Raw genomic sequence first — 16,293 nt, 5'->3', positions numbered from 1 at the left:
ATGAAAGCTGCCCACATCTGTCTTTGATCTATAGGAAGGAGACCGGTTTCCTTGAAGCTGAGTAGGATTTTTTGAATCTCTAAGATTTTTAAGTTAGACCTTCACTATACAGTAGCCACTGTATCCTCATGCTAATTCTAACAGTCTAATGGCTTGGAGAAAGGAAAGAAAAACAAACTCCATGTAGCTTCAATAGCTACAAATTCAATAGATATTGGTCTAAAAAATATTTTACTTTTATGCCTAATACTGAGTTATATACTGACAGAAATCTCATACATTGTGTGATTTAATTGATATAGGGGCCAAACATGAATTACAGGTAAACACGGAATTTTCATGAAAATTCAATATTGAGTTCATCTTACTCCTGTTGATGAGGCTGGTGAACTTTAATCGCAGGCTGCAAATCTAACTTGTGACTTCAGAGTGAAATCAGATTTTTAAAAATGCAAGAACAGTGGACAAGCAATTCTGTTAACAAAACACAAAGATCTTAGTATGGATTTACATTTCCTGACATCTGCCTCTTGTTGTGTGAGGAGCAGACTGCATCTGGTTTTTTACTTGTTTGTTTTGTGGTTGTTTTTTTTTTTATTTGGTTGGGGTTTTTCTGTTTTGTAATTAAAAAGTTCTAGGTAATATTACCTATCAGAATGACGTGATGATTCATACAGATTTCTATACTAGGTAGAGAAGATATATGTGAATGTACAAATGTGTAACACACAGTTGACTACTTTTTTCCTTGCTGTCATTTTTTTTGTGCTGGAAAAATCTTTTGGAATTTAGCTGTTTGGATTTGGGTGCACTCCTTTTTTTTTCCTTCTTTTTTTCCAATTAACAACACTAGAAATTAAGGAGCTATCCACAAGTCCCAAAATTTAATATAATAAAAAGTAAAGTATAACTGTTTCAGGTGGTGGCCAAGAGGAAAACCACGAAGCTGAAATGCAAATTGTGTTGATAGAAACTTCCTAGAGAGTATAATGGATTGTAAAAACAAACCTTTCATCTTTTTAATTTTCTGAAAAGACATTAAAAATAAAGTAGTGATTTTCCTTAAACTTTTGTTGCTTGCTCTAAAATACAACAAATGTCTGTCCTTGCTAATTTGTCGGTTAGTGCTTTTAGTGTAAGACCTGTACTAGGCTTCAAGTACCTGCCTGTGCTACTGCTGTAAGGTACAAGGCTACAAGCAAATGTAGATGGTATATCTAATAACAATGTCATTGGGGTCACCGAGCTAATTTTAGGTAGATTTATTTTGGACTGGTAGCATCTCACCTGTGCTGCTCTATTCTTTGTGAAAGGGCACATAAATTACTTTTCTTGGGACAAGAAGACATCCTATGGATTAGAAGTCAGGGCTAGAAGAGCAAGTTCCTCGAGAATCATAAGCACTTAAGATATGGTATGAGACTTATTGGTAGGCAGCAACTCTATAAAGAGTTAATGTGTTTTAAGCAAGTTTAAATTAGAAGAGTTTAATTGCTTAGCAGAGCCACCTCAGGACTATAAATATGAAGGTTATTTTTCTAAACTGTTGCTCACAGTATCTAGGACATTGTAATGCTACTTGCAGCCAGAAGGCATTAAAAACTGGTAGTGGTGTCCTCCCTGCGTGTTACTGGCTGCTTAAGAGACTGGTAATGGTGCTTGGGGGAGGCCCATCTGGGTGAACGGACTATTGCAACTCAGATACTTAGGAGATTATCTACAATGTACAGGAGAAGTACAGGAGATTTCCATAGGAAACATTTACCTCTTACTAGAGAGAAGTAGTAGTCAGAGAAATGGATGGGAAGCTCCATTTGTGTGGAGTAGGTCTTACCCTGAGTTGTGTGTGTTGGTCAAAAAACTGTCTGAAGGCATGTGCGTGCTCTGCAGGAATGGTGGTGAAGGCTGAGTTGTTCAAGTTAGGGGGAGTCTGTGGGAGTACAGAAATAGAAATAAAAGAGCAATTGGTGCTACTGTTCACAAAAATAAATTGGGAAACAGTCATTTCCTTACTCTGTGGTTCTCCTCATGTGCCCATAACCACTCTGGGTTTTCTGTCAACCAAACAATTCTTTGTCCTGTAGTCATGATTACCTGATGCAGGTGGCGTTTGTGTAGCAACATCTGGATGTCATTGATCCTCAGTCTTCATTTCATACTAAACAAGTTTTTTAAAAGTGGCCAAAATAGTTTCTTTAGAGGCTAGATGGACTACTTAATGTTGCTAGTGAAAGTATAAAGTAGTGTCTTGTTTATAGTTTACTAAAATGGGCACAGTATTTTTCAGGGTATTGTAATATAGAAGAGATTTGGATAAAACAGAAAATAGCTACTTTTAAATACTTCCAATATTATAATATTATATTACAATGCTTACATATTTGAAGCTACCAACAGCATCTTCACCTCAGGTTTGAACTGGCTGTTCAAGTGCGCATGTCAGGTTTAGCAGATCTTTCTTCCTATCCTTCGTCCTCTTCCAGTATCCTCGAGGTTACAGGTTGCAACTATTTTCTGGCATGGAAAGGGTGATCTGGAACCTGAAAAGTGGCCCTGCTAACTAATTAGAAGCTGATTGAAGTAAATCTCTGCACCTCTTCTGGAACTTGAGCCCAGCTCTTCACTTGCTGGTTTCTTAACGACTGTCTTCAGAAACTGCCCCAACTTCTCATGGTCATTCCCGATCTGAGCTGCTGTCTGGGGGGGCACTGCCTGCAGTGAGACCAGCCTTGGCTCCTCTACCCAGTCCAGGTCTCAATACGAGCCTGTGCTTCTGCTCTTGACTTTCTCTTGTGCTCATAGAGAAGTTTTCCTGTGACAGGCTTGTTTTGTCCCCAGGTGGGACTTAATTGAGAGGGACAATATTGGTACTTTATTATTTGGACTGCAACTGCAGTTGCAGCTGCAACTTTTCTTTCCTACAGAGCAATGGAAGCTCTCCAGAGCTGCCAGGTCATGGAAATGCTTGCTGTTAGGGTGGAAATGATAGATACGGTAACCTTAGGAACGACATTAAACAAAGCAGTGCAAAGGGTTCCCATCTTAGTTGGGTCTTAAAGGCTAGGTTAATTTGCAGTTAGTTTACTATAATATTTCTGCTACTTCAGCAGTAGAGCAGCTTAGTTTCAAAAGAGACCAACTGACTTTTATTAGTTTCTAACAAAGATATACACAAGCATTTCAGAGATTTTTGGTGAGTGCAAATATATTTTTCCTGAGTTGTCTGCAAAATTTGCATTAGGTTATAAGTCATGCTTTTAAAAATGAAAGCTACACTACAAGCCAAATAGCCAGCAGCTTATAGCAGGCTTGAGCTAAATATCCACCAGTCAGCACAAAGCAAGTTATTGCTAAACTTCAGTAAATTCCTTATTGTCTTCTGAGAAATTGTCTTGGTACTCACGGTTCGGAGACAAAATAATAGTAGTGGTTGGAATAGGTATTCAGCTGGAACTACTGACCTGTACATGGCAGGCGTGTAGAGTACTGAGCTGGAGAAAGAGCTTACTGAAGACTGTCTGCACTGTTTGTGGGATGCTGGGGTACTTCCCGGGGTTATTAAGATTTTTGTTGTATTCCTTAAATTTAGCTATGGTTTGCTTTTACTCCAGAGAGTCTGATGAAGATATTCTGCACAGGATTGGTTCAATTTTAGTATTTGTTGTTTCTCTTTATAAGAGAAAATTCTCTTTTAAGGGAAAAGTGTTTGCTTTCTCAATTAGTTCTTCAAAAAAAGATTCCTTTCAGAGTGAGCCATATGTGACTCCTGTCTTGACAGCAATGCAAAATGAAGTCACTTGTGAGTTGGAGTTTTAGGAAACTTAATTCTTCCAGACCTGGTGACTGATCTGGGATTTAGTTCTTGCATCCAGATTTTCACTTAACTCTGTGATGTTTAGGTAACTTTATTAAGTCATGGCTCAAACTGTATGTAATTTTAATTCCCCTTTTAATGATTAATTGTATGAGGCAGCTTTGTGAATATTCAAGTTGTTTGTTTTTTTGTTGGTTTGTTTTGTTTGTTTTAAACTACATATATCACTATTTGGGTATAGCAAATGAGTGTTAGTGCAGAAAATTGTTTGATCAGGCTAAAAGCTTCCAGATTTTTAATTAAAGTTTCTTACACTGAAGTCATAATTAAAATTTCAGTACTTTTAATAGATTCCTTTTATCAAGGTCTGACTGGAGGTTTCACAGACGTGCCTTTTGGGAAGGCACCCTTGAGTTGCTTGAAGGCAGTAAGCACTCAGAGAGGTGCTGCCCTGGCTTGGTGTTCCTTGCTAGATTTGTGTTGAAGATTATTTTTAAAATCTTAATAGCAAGCAGAATTGTTAATTTGTTACTGGAGAGAGGGAGGCAAGCAAACAGTTAATTTTGTCTCAGAACTTTTTAAAAGGTGCTAAAGCTTCAAAATATATTTGTATACATTAAGTCTGTACTGGCAGGATTCTGTATGTAATGTAAAGGTGGAATGCTATGGAGAAATACTAGTTCAAAATACTGATCTTATTGTAGAGTTAGTCTTCTCTCAAATATAGATTACTTTTGCTTGTAACCTTGCTGTTGGAAGTTAGCCTCTGGAAAACAGTCTTAGTTTAATTGCTCTGCACACCAGAACAACTTTGTGAACTCAGTAAATTATTTAAATTTCCTTGCTCTTCTTGCTGTTTTCACTTCTTTTCACAATGATGCATTGTCATTTATGTCAGAAACCATAAAGGTTCCTTTATTCCTTAAGGTTAAAATAGCTGTGTTCAAAGGGATATTAGGATCAATATTGAAAATTCCAGCTATGTGCTTTGTCCTTTCTTGTCTTTACATGGAGTGTAGGGTTTACCTTTCTGTGGTTTGACAGATGTGCAGTGTTAGTTGTAAAGATTTTTTTTTTTTTTTTTTGGGTGGGTGAGAGGGGAGGTTTGGGGTATCTTCAGCATGGCATTTTTTCAAACATTTTTCATGTGCTTAGGTGCATCCAAGCAGAAGTCAAGTTCCCTGCAGGTAGCAGATAAGGACCTACTGCCACCTTTTCACCCATACCAGCCTTTGGAATGCATAGTAGAAGAGACTGAAGGCAAGCTGAATGAACTTGGACAGAGAATTAGTGCTATTGAAAAAGCACAACTTAAATCATTGGAATTAATTCAAGGTGAACCTTTAAATAAAGATAAGATTGAAGAACTTAAAAAGAACAGAGAAGAACAAGTACAGAAGAAGAAGAAAATATTGAAGGAGCTACAGAAGGTGGAAAGGCAGTTGCAGATGAAAACCCAACAGCAGTTTACCAAAGAATATTTGGAGACCAAAGGTCAGACAGACACACCACTTCCCCTGCAGCAGCAGTGCCCGCTTACAGGGGTCTTCCCAGAAGTGGAAGTCGATAAGGGTCTGCCAGAGGATAACTTTTCAGGGTTACCTCAGGTTGACACAATCTTGTCTAAAGATGACGAGCAACAACAGTCTCCACCACCTGCTGAACACATAGAGTTTGTCCCTATCCAGCCTTTGCCAGCACCGCAATGTAATTTTTCTGGTAATTTAGGTTATAATGGGACAGAGTCTCTTGAACTTCAGAAAGCATTAGGGAATCAGCAGAATGTAGGACAGCAGCAGCAAATTGCTGGGCAGGGGCTCTTAGTTCAAGAACCAGACGGATTAATGGTTGCCACTCCAGCACAGACGCTTACCGACACTCTTGATGACCTAATAGCAGGTGGGTTAAGAAATATACCTATTTTTGCATTAATATGTGTGCTCAGTTTCCCCTCTCTCTCCTTCCCTCCAAAAACATCTTGGGGTTTTCCAGTTTGGGAATACTTGCTTAAGAATAAAGTTCCTGATTAGCGCTATTAATCCTAACAGTGACTTCCAATTCTAACATGAGACATTTCAATATCTTTTCACCAAAGTGCAAAACTTCCTGTACTGGAGACCTGTTTTTAGCCCCTTTGGCCTCATCTTTTTCTGTGCTTCTTTAAAAAGCCTTATCATGAGTGATTAGTAGTGCCCGCTAGGATACCTGAAAGTGTGACAGTTGTATATCTTCTGTAGAATTTTCTATCCACGCTTATACCTCAGTGACTTTCTTCAGTGCAGTAGCCATCTCTAGAAAAAGCCAAATTATTGTCACTTGTATGGACAAATGTGTCCCTCCTTGCTGCTCGAGGTGTTGCTACAGTGTAAACACAAACAGGAATCTGCACACAACTGCTCAGTTCTGTAATGGCTTGTGTTTTCAGAATACCTTCTAAGCCCTGGTTGTTGTACAAGAATATCTGCTTGTTAGATATAACATGGCAAAAATGTGTCCTATTCTCTGGATGAAAAGTAAAAAAAAAAAAGTCCTTCCATTTGTTGATAATGGTGTGAAGAGGAATGCAATTTCCCACACATTAGGTTGTGGAAAAAGAGGTATCGTTTTGGTTGACTTCATTTCATGGATTTGACTAGGATTGGTGTTTGCTGCTGGAGGTATGTAGGATATAGCCAGTGTTGTTTGGTCTGTATTTTTTTTTAATTCGGTGTTTTTCAACTTTTCTTTGCACCTTGTGTCTGTCCCTCAGCCCTTATTTGCCTGTCTTTTCCCCCTCCCTGCCCTTTGTAGTCACTGACCTGCCATCTTAAGTTCATTTCAAGGTTGTAGAAGTGTGTGGTAAGACCTTTTGCCAGCCATTTCTGTGAACTTTTAGAATGGTAGTTGCATCAAGCTCATGCAAGTCGAGACTACCTGCAACTTTGCATCCTCCCATGGAAACCATAGTTGGTGGAATAGCATGGTGTGTTGTACCAGCTCCCTTCAGCTATACAGTGTAATTCCATGAAATCCTTTTGCATTACAGAAAACAGGTCTTAGTTCCTCCTTTTTCTGGCATGGTATATCTCCCTTCCCCACTCTATGGTGCTCTTCAGAGTATTCAGCCAACATAATACAGTTGGATTATTCTTGATTTTTATTACTCAAGACTGGCGTGTAAGAGGAGGAAAATTTGAATGGTTAATGCAAAACAATCAACAAGAGCTTGATCTTTGGATTAGTTCCTGTTGTTGACAGTTTAACATACCTAGCACAAGACCATGCAGTATATACCCTTTCATGGTTGGCAGCTGCATCCAAAATATTCAGTGCACCCAAAATGAGAAACTGCTGAGTGTAAGAACTGTGCCATTTGAAAAAAGATTACAAACAACCAGAAAAACTTTATCTTAAAAATAATTTTAAAAAAACCTTGAATAGGTATTGATTAATTTTCTGAAATGGTTTACTGTTTTGCTAAGTAATTAAAGACATTTTTTGCTAAGAAATGAGATTTACTTATTTCAAAAATCGATACAAATAACACTCTTCTGCAACTATTAGATACTATATTTGCAGAAATGCAACTCAAGGAAACTTGTCCAATTCCAGAGGCTCCTGCAAAAACTTATTGATGTTGCTTTATTGATATGTATTTTCTTCTGAAATGCATGAGTTTGTTTTACTTCCCTCCCCCTAAAAAATTGTTGGAAGAGAATTAGATTTTTTTGTCACTTTTTAAATCCAGACTGTGTAAAAGAATGACCCACTGTGTAAATTACAGTCCTACTATATCTCAGGTTTATGTACATTTAAAAACAAACTGTAAATCTACCTACATGTACTCCAAACTCTGTGATCCGTATTTAAAATGCACTTGACCTTTTTCCACAAACTTATCCATGAGGCCTTAATTTTGTAAAGAAATTCGGAGCAATAGAAACTGTTATGAGAACTGATTTTTGCATGCATGCTACAGATGCAGATAGAATTGTTAAGGGGTTTGTGCTTGGTGCGTGGGAAGCCTGTCTCTTAGAGAAGTTGTGTGTCACACTCGGGTGTGCTGATGAAGTCTCTCCCTTGATCACAGTACCACTGGTGGAGCTGCAATACTGTGGTGAGTGGCTCTTTGGTTTATAAGAGGTATGAACATTTTTATTCCTGCTGAGTATTCCAGTTTGTATCGAATCTACTTCAGAACAGAAGCGTTAAATCAGCTTTTTGTACTCTGCACTGAAATGCCTTTTGCTGTTGCTCTTACCAGTGGCGATGTAAGAGGCAAATTTTTCAAAGCCTCAGTTAAGACTAGTTGTAAGGGAGAACTTGTATTTCTACAAAACCTCAAATCTTTATTTTGCTGGCTAACTTAATTGTGACAACATATATAAATGGAATATTTGTCTTGCCAGTCTGACGGCATAATTTGTCAGCTGCTAGGTGTTGAGATGGTTGATGTCAAGGTGCGCAGTGCTGGAAGTCTTCCTAGCAGTCACTAGTAGACGTGTACCTGAGACCCCTCTTTCATAAAGCTATGCAGAAGTAACTGAGGAACCTTTGGAAAGCCAAGTAGAACCTCAAAATGAAGCAGCTATTTGCACTCCAGAAAGTTTTGGTTGTAATGGAGTTTTAGATGTGCTGAAGCAAAAATCTTGCAACTAATCGTATCTTTGAAGGTGTGACTTACTACAGTCAAAATTTTAATTTGGTTTACAAAAGAGATATAGACATGGCACAGTTTAGAGTGGGAAAGCAAGAAATTATTTTGGATTGCATCTTCTAATAGAAGAGGATGTTTTGGATCTAATTTTCATTACTCGGTACACATTTGGTTTCTTGAAGCATCTTGTCTTGCATAGTTAAGAGTTTAATTTCAGTTCACGTTATGCATTTATTGCAGTAGACTTTTTAGTTGGCATTATCTGAATTGAGACTTTTTTGTGTTTTAGAGTATTCAAGATGAGGAACTATGTTGCTACGTTTTGTCTCCAGTTGGAATATTTTTATTCCTGTTTGTTCCACTCAGCTGGTATTTTTAGTCAGGAGGTAGCATCTCTGTGTGCTTCTGTCTGACTCTCCTCCTGCGAGCTCCCATTTGTATACTGAAATTTTGGGCATGTTTTGAGAAACGTTATTAACTGTTACTTGGTTCTGAAATTCTGGTTGTGTTTGGTTATATGGAATTGTGATATTTTAAGATAATGATTTGGAAGGTGACATCTGAGTTACGGTATTTAGGAATGCCCTTTGGAGTAAAACTGGTTACTAGGATTATCTGGAGTGAGAAATGGTAACTCATAAAACGAGACGTGGTTACCAATATGCAAAAGCCTCTGTGCAGTAGCATGTTACTGAGAAGCTGCGTGGACAGGCTGAAAGACTGCTCGGTCATGAAAAAGGATTGTGGTTTGGGTTTTTTTTTTTTTTTTTTTTACTACAAGTCTTTTGAATATTGAAATCTATAGTGACATAGATTTTTGGATGTTTCATAATAGGTATTTTATAATGATCCAAGGTACACCTTGTGAAAATTGATTTTTATTTAGTTTTTTTAACCAGTTGCCTGGCTATCAGTGTGTTTATCGGTACCCTTTCCGGTGAAAAGACAAAATGCCTTTTCAGGAAGAAGCAATGTGCACGTTGGAAAGTTTCCCACTGTCTTCTCAGAGGGCGAAGGCTGCACATTTTTATAGTCCGTTAAAATCCTGAGGCGCTGAAGCTGATCATCCCCATGGCTGATTTTATGCCCTCCAGCTAGCCTTTTCCCTTGGAGCTGCAGGCAGTACCAGTGCTGCTCTCCACTGCTGAGCTGCTGTAGTTGTTCCTTCGTTAACGCCAATTACTGACATGAAAGTCTGGGGTGGTTATGATAGTATTGCTCCTTGGGGAGACTGCACATTAGCTTCTGGTGCTATGAGTATGACCTGCTAAAGACTAGTGATCAGCCAAGACATCCTCAACTTCTCTGGGGCCAGTGTCAGACCAATGAAGCCATCCCCCAGGGCTCTGCCGGGCTCCCTTCTGGTAGCAGAAAGCAGAAGCAGAGAGGTGGCTCTCCTGTTGTGTCCAGTCTGTAGGACGACCTTGTCTCCTTGAATGGGATTTGCAGGAGCAATAGCTGTCCCACCTCCAGCGATCAAGATTGGTAATCCAGAAATGGACTTGGGGAAATACAAGTTAACTCCAGTTTCATACAAATATATATGAAGGGACGTTGGAACCATTGTTGCAAGGTCATCTTTGAGTTAAAAATCTGTATATTGGTGTGTAACTTAGGCTGAACTAAATCAGCCCCGTGAAAGTGAAGGTAGAACTTCTCAGATGTGTTTTGCTCCACAGAGCACGAATTATGTCGATGCTTCCTTGGGCCAGCTTGCCAGCCACACTAAGGAAATATAAAGTTACACTTGAAAAAATCTTGCTGTTTTGTAAACTCAGCAGTTAGAGGGGATGATTAATCAGGGGATGTTGTAGGACTGTTTGCTGTTAGATTTTATTTTAAACAAGAGTTTGTGGTGTCAGTACAGAGTTTATATGCATTTCTACTGACTTTGGTGTTCTCTCATGTTCGACATCGTTGTTACTGTGCATGTGAAGTGCTTAGTGCACACTCATATATTTCAAGCACATGATGAGAATCTAAAGTATGCAAGAAATACTTGGACATTTTCAGTCATCGTTGTGAAATGTAGAAAATTTGTGGAACCTGTAACAGCAACACTGAATGTATTACATTAAGGACCCTTAAACTGGCTCAAGTGGAGCCCCTCTGCGCACCCCTGCTTTGTACGCACAGCACATGCATGTGGGTTTAGATATAGCTGCAAGATCTGAAAGCAAAGAAACAATGTCCTTCATAAAGAAGGACCAGTTTGATTTAATATAAGTCCTTAACAGGGTGATTTGGTGTATTTTGGAAGGAATAATCTTTAGAAAACCAATTAGTATCTTGCACTTCAGTGCACCAAGCAAGAAAACAATTGTATTAATTAATACTCATCTGCTGCTGTAATTGGTAATCCATAGTAAGCAGGTGAAGTGTGGGAGCTTGTGTATTTGAAACTTCTAATACAAACCTGGTTTGCTCATGAAGGTTGTAATGTGAAGACAAAGTCAACTCTGAATTCAGATACAATACTTTGTTGCTTAAATGTGATAGCCAAATGTTAATGCTGTTTTTTGCCTATGCACCAAGGAGAATGCTTTACTTAAAAGATACAATTGAAGACTGTCACCTCCCAAAATTTCAGTGACACCCTCCCTCCCCGTCTCTTCCAGAACCCCACTGAAGTGATCCATCTAAACTTGCTCCAGTCTGTTTCCTTTGTTGTGCATATGCAGTCCTGTAGACTGAATTAATGGTCCTGTTGAGGATTTTTCTAAGACTTTTCTGTCTGCACCATTTTCCTATGAGTAATTCCTGGTGTGCAGTTTGTCAATGGACTCGGGAAGGTTGAGCTGGGAAAGGTTTGCAAAAATTTCTCCATAAGTTGTACACAGGTTTGAGTTCATCCTTCATCTTCCCTTATAGCTTGAAACGCTTGGACAAAAGCAAAGTGCTGCTGCTTGTTTCTGACCTGCAGTTAAAGTTTTCCATCAGTTGCTTCTTTCAGGAATACTACAGAATACTGTGTATTTTGGAATAATTAAAGCTAACCAGGTATTCCATCTAATGAGGCTGCACAGTATAGAAATTTGAGAATCTAGCAGTGACAATACTTGTCAAAGCCAGCTGCTATATTAGCATGGCTCACTGTAGTTAAAGTGCACTCATAGCTAGTGCATAGGTTTGTTAGACCTCCCTGCCAAGTAATCCCAGCTAGCCTTAGATTCCTTTGGGCTCCCCTCAGGCTCTTATTTGGTTACAAAGGCAGGCAGAGGTTTTGGCCCCGTGATGTAGATGGGCAAGGATGTTTCTCTGCTTGTTCTGGTAAAGCTTCATTTAAAACTAGCTGAATAAAATCTGATTCTCAATTATCATTTTTAACATTGTTATTATTTTTAAAAAAGCAGATGAAGTTGCATTCCTTGTGTCCCTGAGCTGCGCTAGATCTTCAGGATGAAATCTTTTACAAGCTGTGGATCAATCAGAATAAATTTTAGGGAGCACAGTTTTAAACTTTCTTTTTGTTGACTGCCCCTTCCTGTCTACTTCTCTTCCACCCTTTCTGGGTTGTTTTAACTCTGAGACATGTTTAATGGTGTAAGTTGCCGTCAGTCATCTTGCTTTGAGAACCTTCTCTGGAAACTAGGTGTGCACTAACCTTCATGTGAAAAACTTTGGAATTCCAGAATGAGACTGTATTTCGGAACATTAGGTTTGTGTTTTAGTGATAAATCATTTGCCTGCTTAGACTGAGCACATGATTGAACTCTAACAGTGAAGGTTACAATTTGAAAAGGATAACTAATAATCTTCATAATTCGTACTCGTAATGCATACAGACTAATTCATAAAACTATTTTCTAACTTAACACAGTTTGGAGATGATACTTACACTGTTTAACTGCCGGAAAGCTTCTTTGCACAAGACACCAACTCATTTGTTTTTAGGAACACTTAAATTATTTCCCCCATTACTGTTTTGATACTAGACCGTTGCAGTTTTACAGGACTAAATAGTTTTCATATAAAATGGGGCATTCCTAAGAGTGTGGATTAATAACACGATCTTACTTTTCAGCTGTGAATAGCAGAGTGCCCAGTGGGTCCACCAGCTCCTCGCATGCTACCGAATCCCCTACGCCTGAGCCTTGTTCACAGCCATCGAGCAATGCGCCCTCGCAGTCGGTGCTCCCTATGTATCCTTCAGTTGACATCGATGCACATGTGAGTAATAGCAATTGGTTTTGAGTGGACTTTGCTTTCTGATAAGTTCTGAAAGGAAAAAAAATTAATCTAGTGCTGTCTTAAAAATGTTAAAGTTCTGTTAAAGTATTTTTGATTTCTGAATATCTGCTTCTTTTTCTTCCCAACCGTGAAGACTGAAAGTAATCATGACACTGCTCTGACCCTTGCATGTGCGGGAGGTCATGAAGAACTTGTATCTGTTCTGATAGCACGTGGTGCCAATATTGAACACAGAGACAAGAAGGGTAAGCTAAAACAGTAAAACAATTTGACCATGAACTACAACTTGAAACCATGAATTTCAAATTGGGGATTAGGATTTTTTGCTTCAGAAAATTACCAAAGCTTGCAAAAAAAGGTAGAATTGCATTCTTGCACTTCATGTAGAAATATCAGCCATATAAAGCCAGTGATGTTGCATGCCTTTCTATCTGTATTTTTGGAAGGAAGTGCATCTGAGTGGTATCTTAAGCAGATTTGCAAAATGTGAAGCACTTTTGTCTTTATGATTCACCCTCTACAGAAGACTTTAGTATAGTAGATAGAGCGGCTAACGAGAGTAAATATCAAATTCTTGGCTGACAAAGCTAATGGGGACTAGTTGTCAGGTTATGTTGTTGTATTGTTCCCAATAACAGAGTTATCTAGAATCTTTAAGAGCTGAGAGAACAAAACCACCATGCCTCCTCCCTTCTTGGAACTCTCATTGACTGCTGGAAATAAGCAACATGCACAGTGTAGATGTGTTTACTTGTTGGAGCTTTACTAAATAGGAATTAAGTGGAAAGCCATGACTTCTCTAAAGACATGAATTGGTTGAAACTTAATCCAAACTGATCAGTGCAAATACTGTTTAGATTTCTTTTGAAGAGCCTTTAGTGATATTTGGCTGGAATCAGAGCCTAGAAGTGTCAGGGTCAGAAGAGAGTTAGGAGAGAGGGTCTGAGATTGTGGCCTGTACCAGGAAACCACCAGTCTGAGGAAGACATGCCTGATCAATAGAAGTCATTGTGAATTAACCCTCTTGTGCATTTCTGCATAATAATGCTGTTGAGATTCTCAAGGTTGCTTTTAACATAATCTCTTGTTACTAGGTTTCACACCTTTGATTCTGGCTGCAACTGCTGGACATGTTGGTGTAGTGGAAATTCTTCTAGACAAAGGTGGAGACATAGAAGCACAGTCTGAGCGCACAAAGGATACTCCGCTTTCGTTGGCGTGCTCCGGTGGACGCCAAGAGGTACAGACATATTTGTCCTCGATGGGTGTGAATTGTTTTTTGTAGATAGTGTTTTTTGTACAGTGTTTTTTTTCTTTGATGGTATTAAAAAATCATCCCTTTTCCGGAAGATTTTAAACCAGCATAAGGGTAGCTAATTTAAGTCTCTTTCTTCATCCAAGAGGAAAGAGAATTTATTCTTTTCTCTCCTAGCTATCCCAGTTTTGTTAGCTAATAGTTGTTATAACTTGTGGTCATTCGTCTGTCAATATATCCTTGCAAGGTAAGTCCTCTTTTGAGAGAGGTGAAGGTGTTTAACGAATAACTTTATTCACTGAACACTTCCCTCATGCATCCTCCCTGCTCTCAAAAAACTGGAATTTTGTGTTGGCATTACATGATTTTAGTGGCAATATGCAGGGCTGGTAAGTGTAGATACAAATGCAGTGCACATACTAGTCTTTTAAGGATGTTTCAGTTTTCTATCAGCTTGCTGCTGCTTTTTTTTCTTTTTCTCCCCCCCCCCCCCCCCCCAAAAAAAAAGATTTAAGAAATCATTTCTACTATAGTCATGGGCATACTATCTTAGAAGATGGCATGGAGATGGCAAAGGTGTCTGTGCCAGATACGGGAGTGGTAAGTTTTGGAACTTGTGAGGATTAAAACAGTTGGCCAAAATTGGAAAGTGTGTTCTTTGACTTTTGAATTGCAGATCTTTAAATAGTAAAAGTGCTGCTCACAAATAAAATGAGAGATCAGTGTGGCCTGTGATAGCATTACGTATTGATCTACTTAAGTCTTTTGTTCGTCCTGTTTTTTTTTTTTTTTTTCCCTTCCATTATGCCAGAATGTCTTATGTTTCTGGCTTAGTAACTTGAGGCAGCCTTTTTTTCTGGCTTATTTGAAAATCCTATGTTAGCCTATGTTATGAAAAGCCTATGTTAGTAGTAAAATGAGACCCACTAAAGTGCAGTACATCACCAGAAATGTTTTAATTTTTCCCCCCTTTATTTCTCTTAAGCAGCTTCTGATAGAGAAGTCCTTCCTCATGCTTGTTCCATTAACATCAGTTGGTCTGATTTTTACCATGTGTTTTGTTGCAAAGACCATATAATGCAGATGGTCAAACTGGGCTTGTGTCATTTGAATTAAAGCTGTGCGAGTTCTGAAAGAGACACTCAGTGTGAGACGTTACGGGAGTGGGATAGCTCCCTTGTTTGCAAACTTAAGATTCACAGGAAAAACTTCACTTTAAAGCCTTGCATTTTTAATTAGGTAAAACAATCTTTCTGGAAGACAAGTGCTGCACTGCTACAGCCCATGCAGATTAGCTGATTTATTCATCAGTTGCTAAGTCTGTACAGCGCATATGTAAAAGTAAAGCAAAAGAGGATAGTGCTTTTCCTGTAGAATCTTTTCTATTGACAATGGCAACTGGTAGCATACTGGAAGGTTTGAACAAGTGTTAACATCCTCTCACTTGCTGGATAATAGCGAAGGCCACAATATGTCTTTTAAAATGTATGGTCTCTTTTCAGGTTGTTGATTTGCTGTTGGCCCGGGGAGCAAATAAAGAACATAGGAACGTGTCTGATTATACGCCATTAAGCCTTGCTGCATCTGGTGGCTATGTTAATATCATCAAGATTCTTCTCAATGCTGGGGCAGAAATTAATTCAAGGTAATGTACTGTGTACACCAGATGAACCGCAATATAGCACAGACGCTCCATTGCTGGCTACGTACTGAGGCAGAGCTTGGCACCTCTAGTGCTTTCAGGCCTCCTTGCAGCCTTTCTACACTGATGTTATTCTTTATGTTCCTGTTATGTTAGTGCTTTTACATTGCCTTTAACTATTACAAACTTCATCTCCTTTATACCTAAATTTTATGGAATGATTATAGTTTGCACACCTATTCCTTCCCTTTCCCTTTTCCACCATTCTTGGATCTAGAAGTCAAACTATTTCCAATAGAACTAAGTAAAGGAACCAGGCAAAATATGCAGGGCAGCATGTGTTTATTTGAAGATGTCTTTTTCAAGTTAAGAGTCACAAGATAACACAGCTATGTTTCTTAAGCCTCCTCTTTATTCATTTTAAGGAAACTTACATATATGCTATCACTAGAGAAAGTTCAAAGTGCAGCTGTGCTAAGAAGCATGTTTTTTCTGCATGAATTGGATGCAGCCTTGATTTTTAGTATATGTAGTTTAAGGCTTATGTGTGCTTTAGCCATCTGAATGTCTAAAAGCTGTCTAAAAGTATTTTCCGTGTTTATAAATTACAATTGTATATTGAATGTAGTTACTCTGGTTTCTCCTAATCAATTAAAAATGCTAGTATTTCAGGTCAGTGTCTATATTTGTATATGTTACATGTTCCTTCCTGGCTTACAACAAAACATTTTGTTCCTCTTAGATATGCTTACACT

General features: G+C 38.6%; 1 protein-coding gene across 13 annotated transcripts in view; it reads left to right on the top strand.

Moving 5' to 3' along the window:
* ANKHD1 (ankyrin repeat and KH domain containing 1) overlaps positions 1-16,293 on the top strand; it is a 116,428-nt gene that overhangs the window by 71,783 nt on the left and 28,352 nt on the right. For 11 of the 13 annotated variants that reach the window (XM_075766614.1, XM_075766618.1, XM_075766611.1 and 8 more), the window contains 5 exons: positions 4,970-5,713; positions 12,475-12,620; positions 12,775-12,886; positions 13,736-13,881; positions 15,399-15,541. In XM_075766614.1, the coding sequence (XP_075622729.1) occupies positions 4,970-5,713; positions 12,475-12,620; positions 12,775-12,886; positions 13,736-13,881; positions 15,399-15,541 (1,291 nt within the window). The remainder of the gene's footprint in view (positions 1-4,969; positions 5,714-12,474; positions 12,621-12,774; positions 12,887-13,735; positions 13,882-15,398; positions 15,542-16,293) is intronic. The other 2 variants (XM_075766617.1, XM_075766615.1) reach the window with 1 other exon arrangement.

This window comes from Balearica regulorum, chromosome 14 (genome assembly GCF_011004875.1).
Source record: "Balearica regulorum gibbericeps isolate bBalReg1 chromosome 14, bBalReg1.pri, whole genome shotgun sequence".
Classification (NCBI taxonomy): domain Eukaryota; kingdom Metazoa; phylum Chordata; class Aves; order Gruiformes; family Gruidae; genus Balearica; species Balearica regulorum.
The sequence above is the reverse complement of the archived record's forward strand: the minus strand, read 5'-3'. Positions and strand labels throughout refer to the sequence as shown.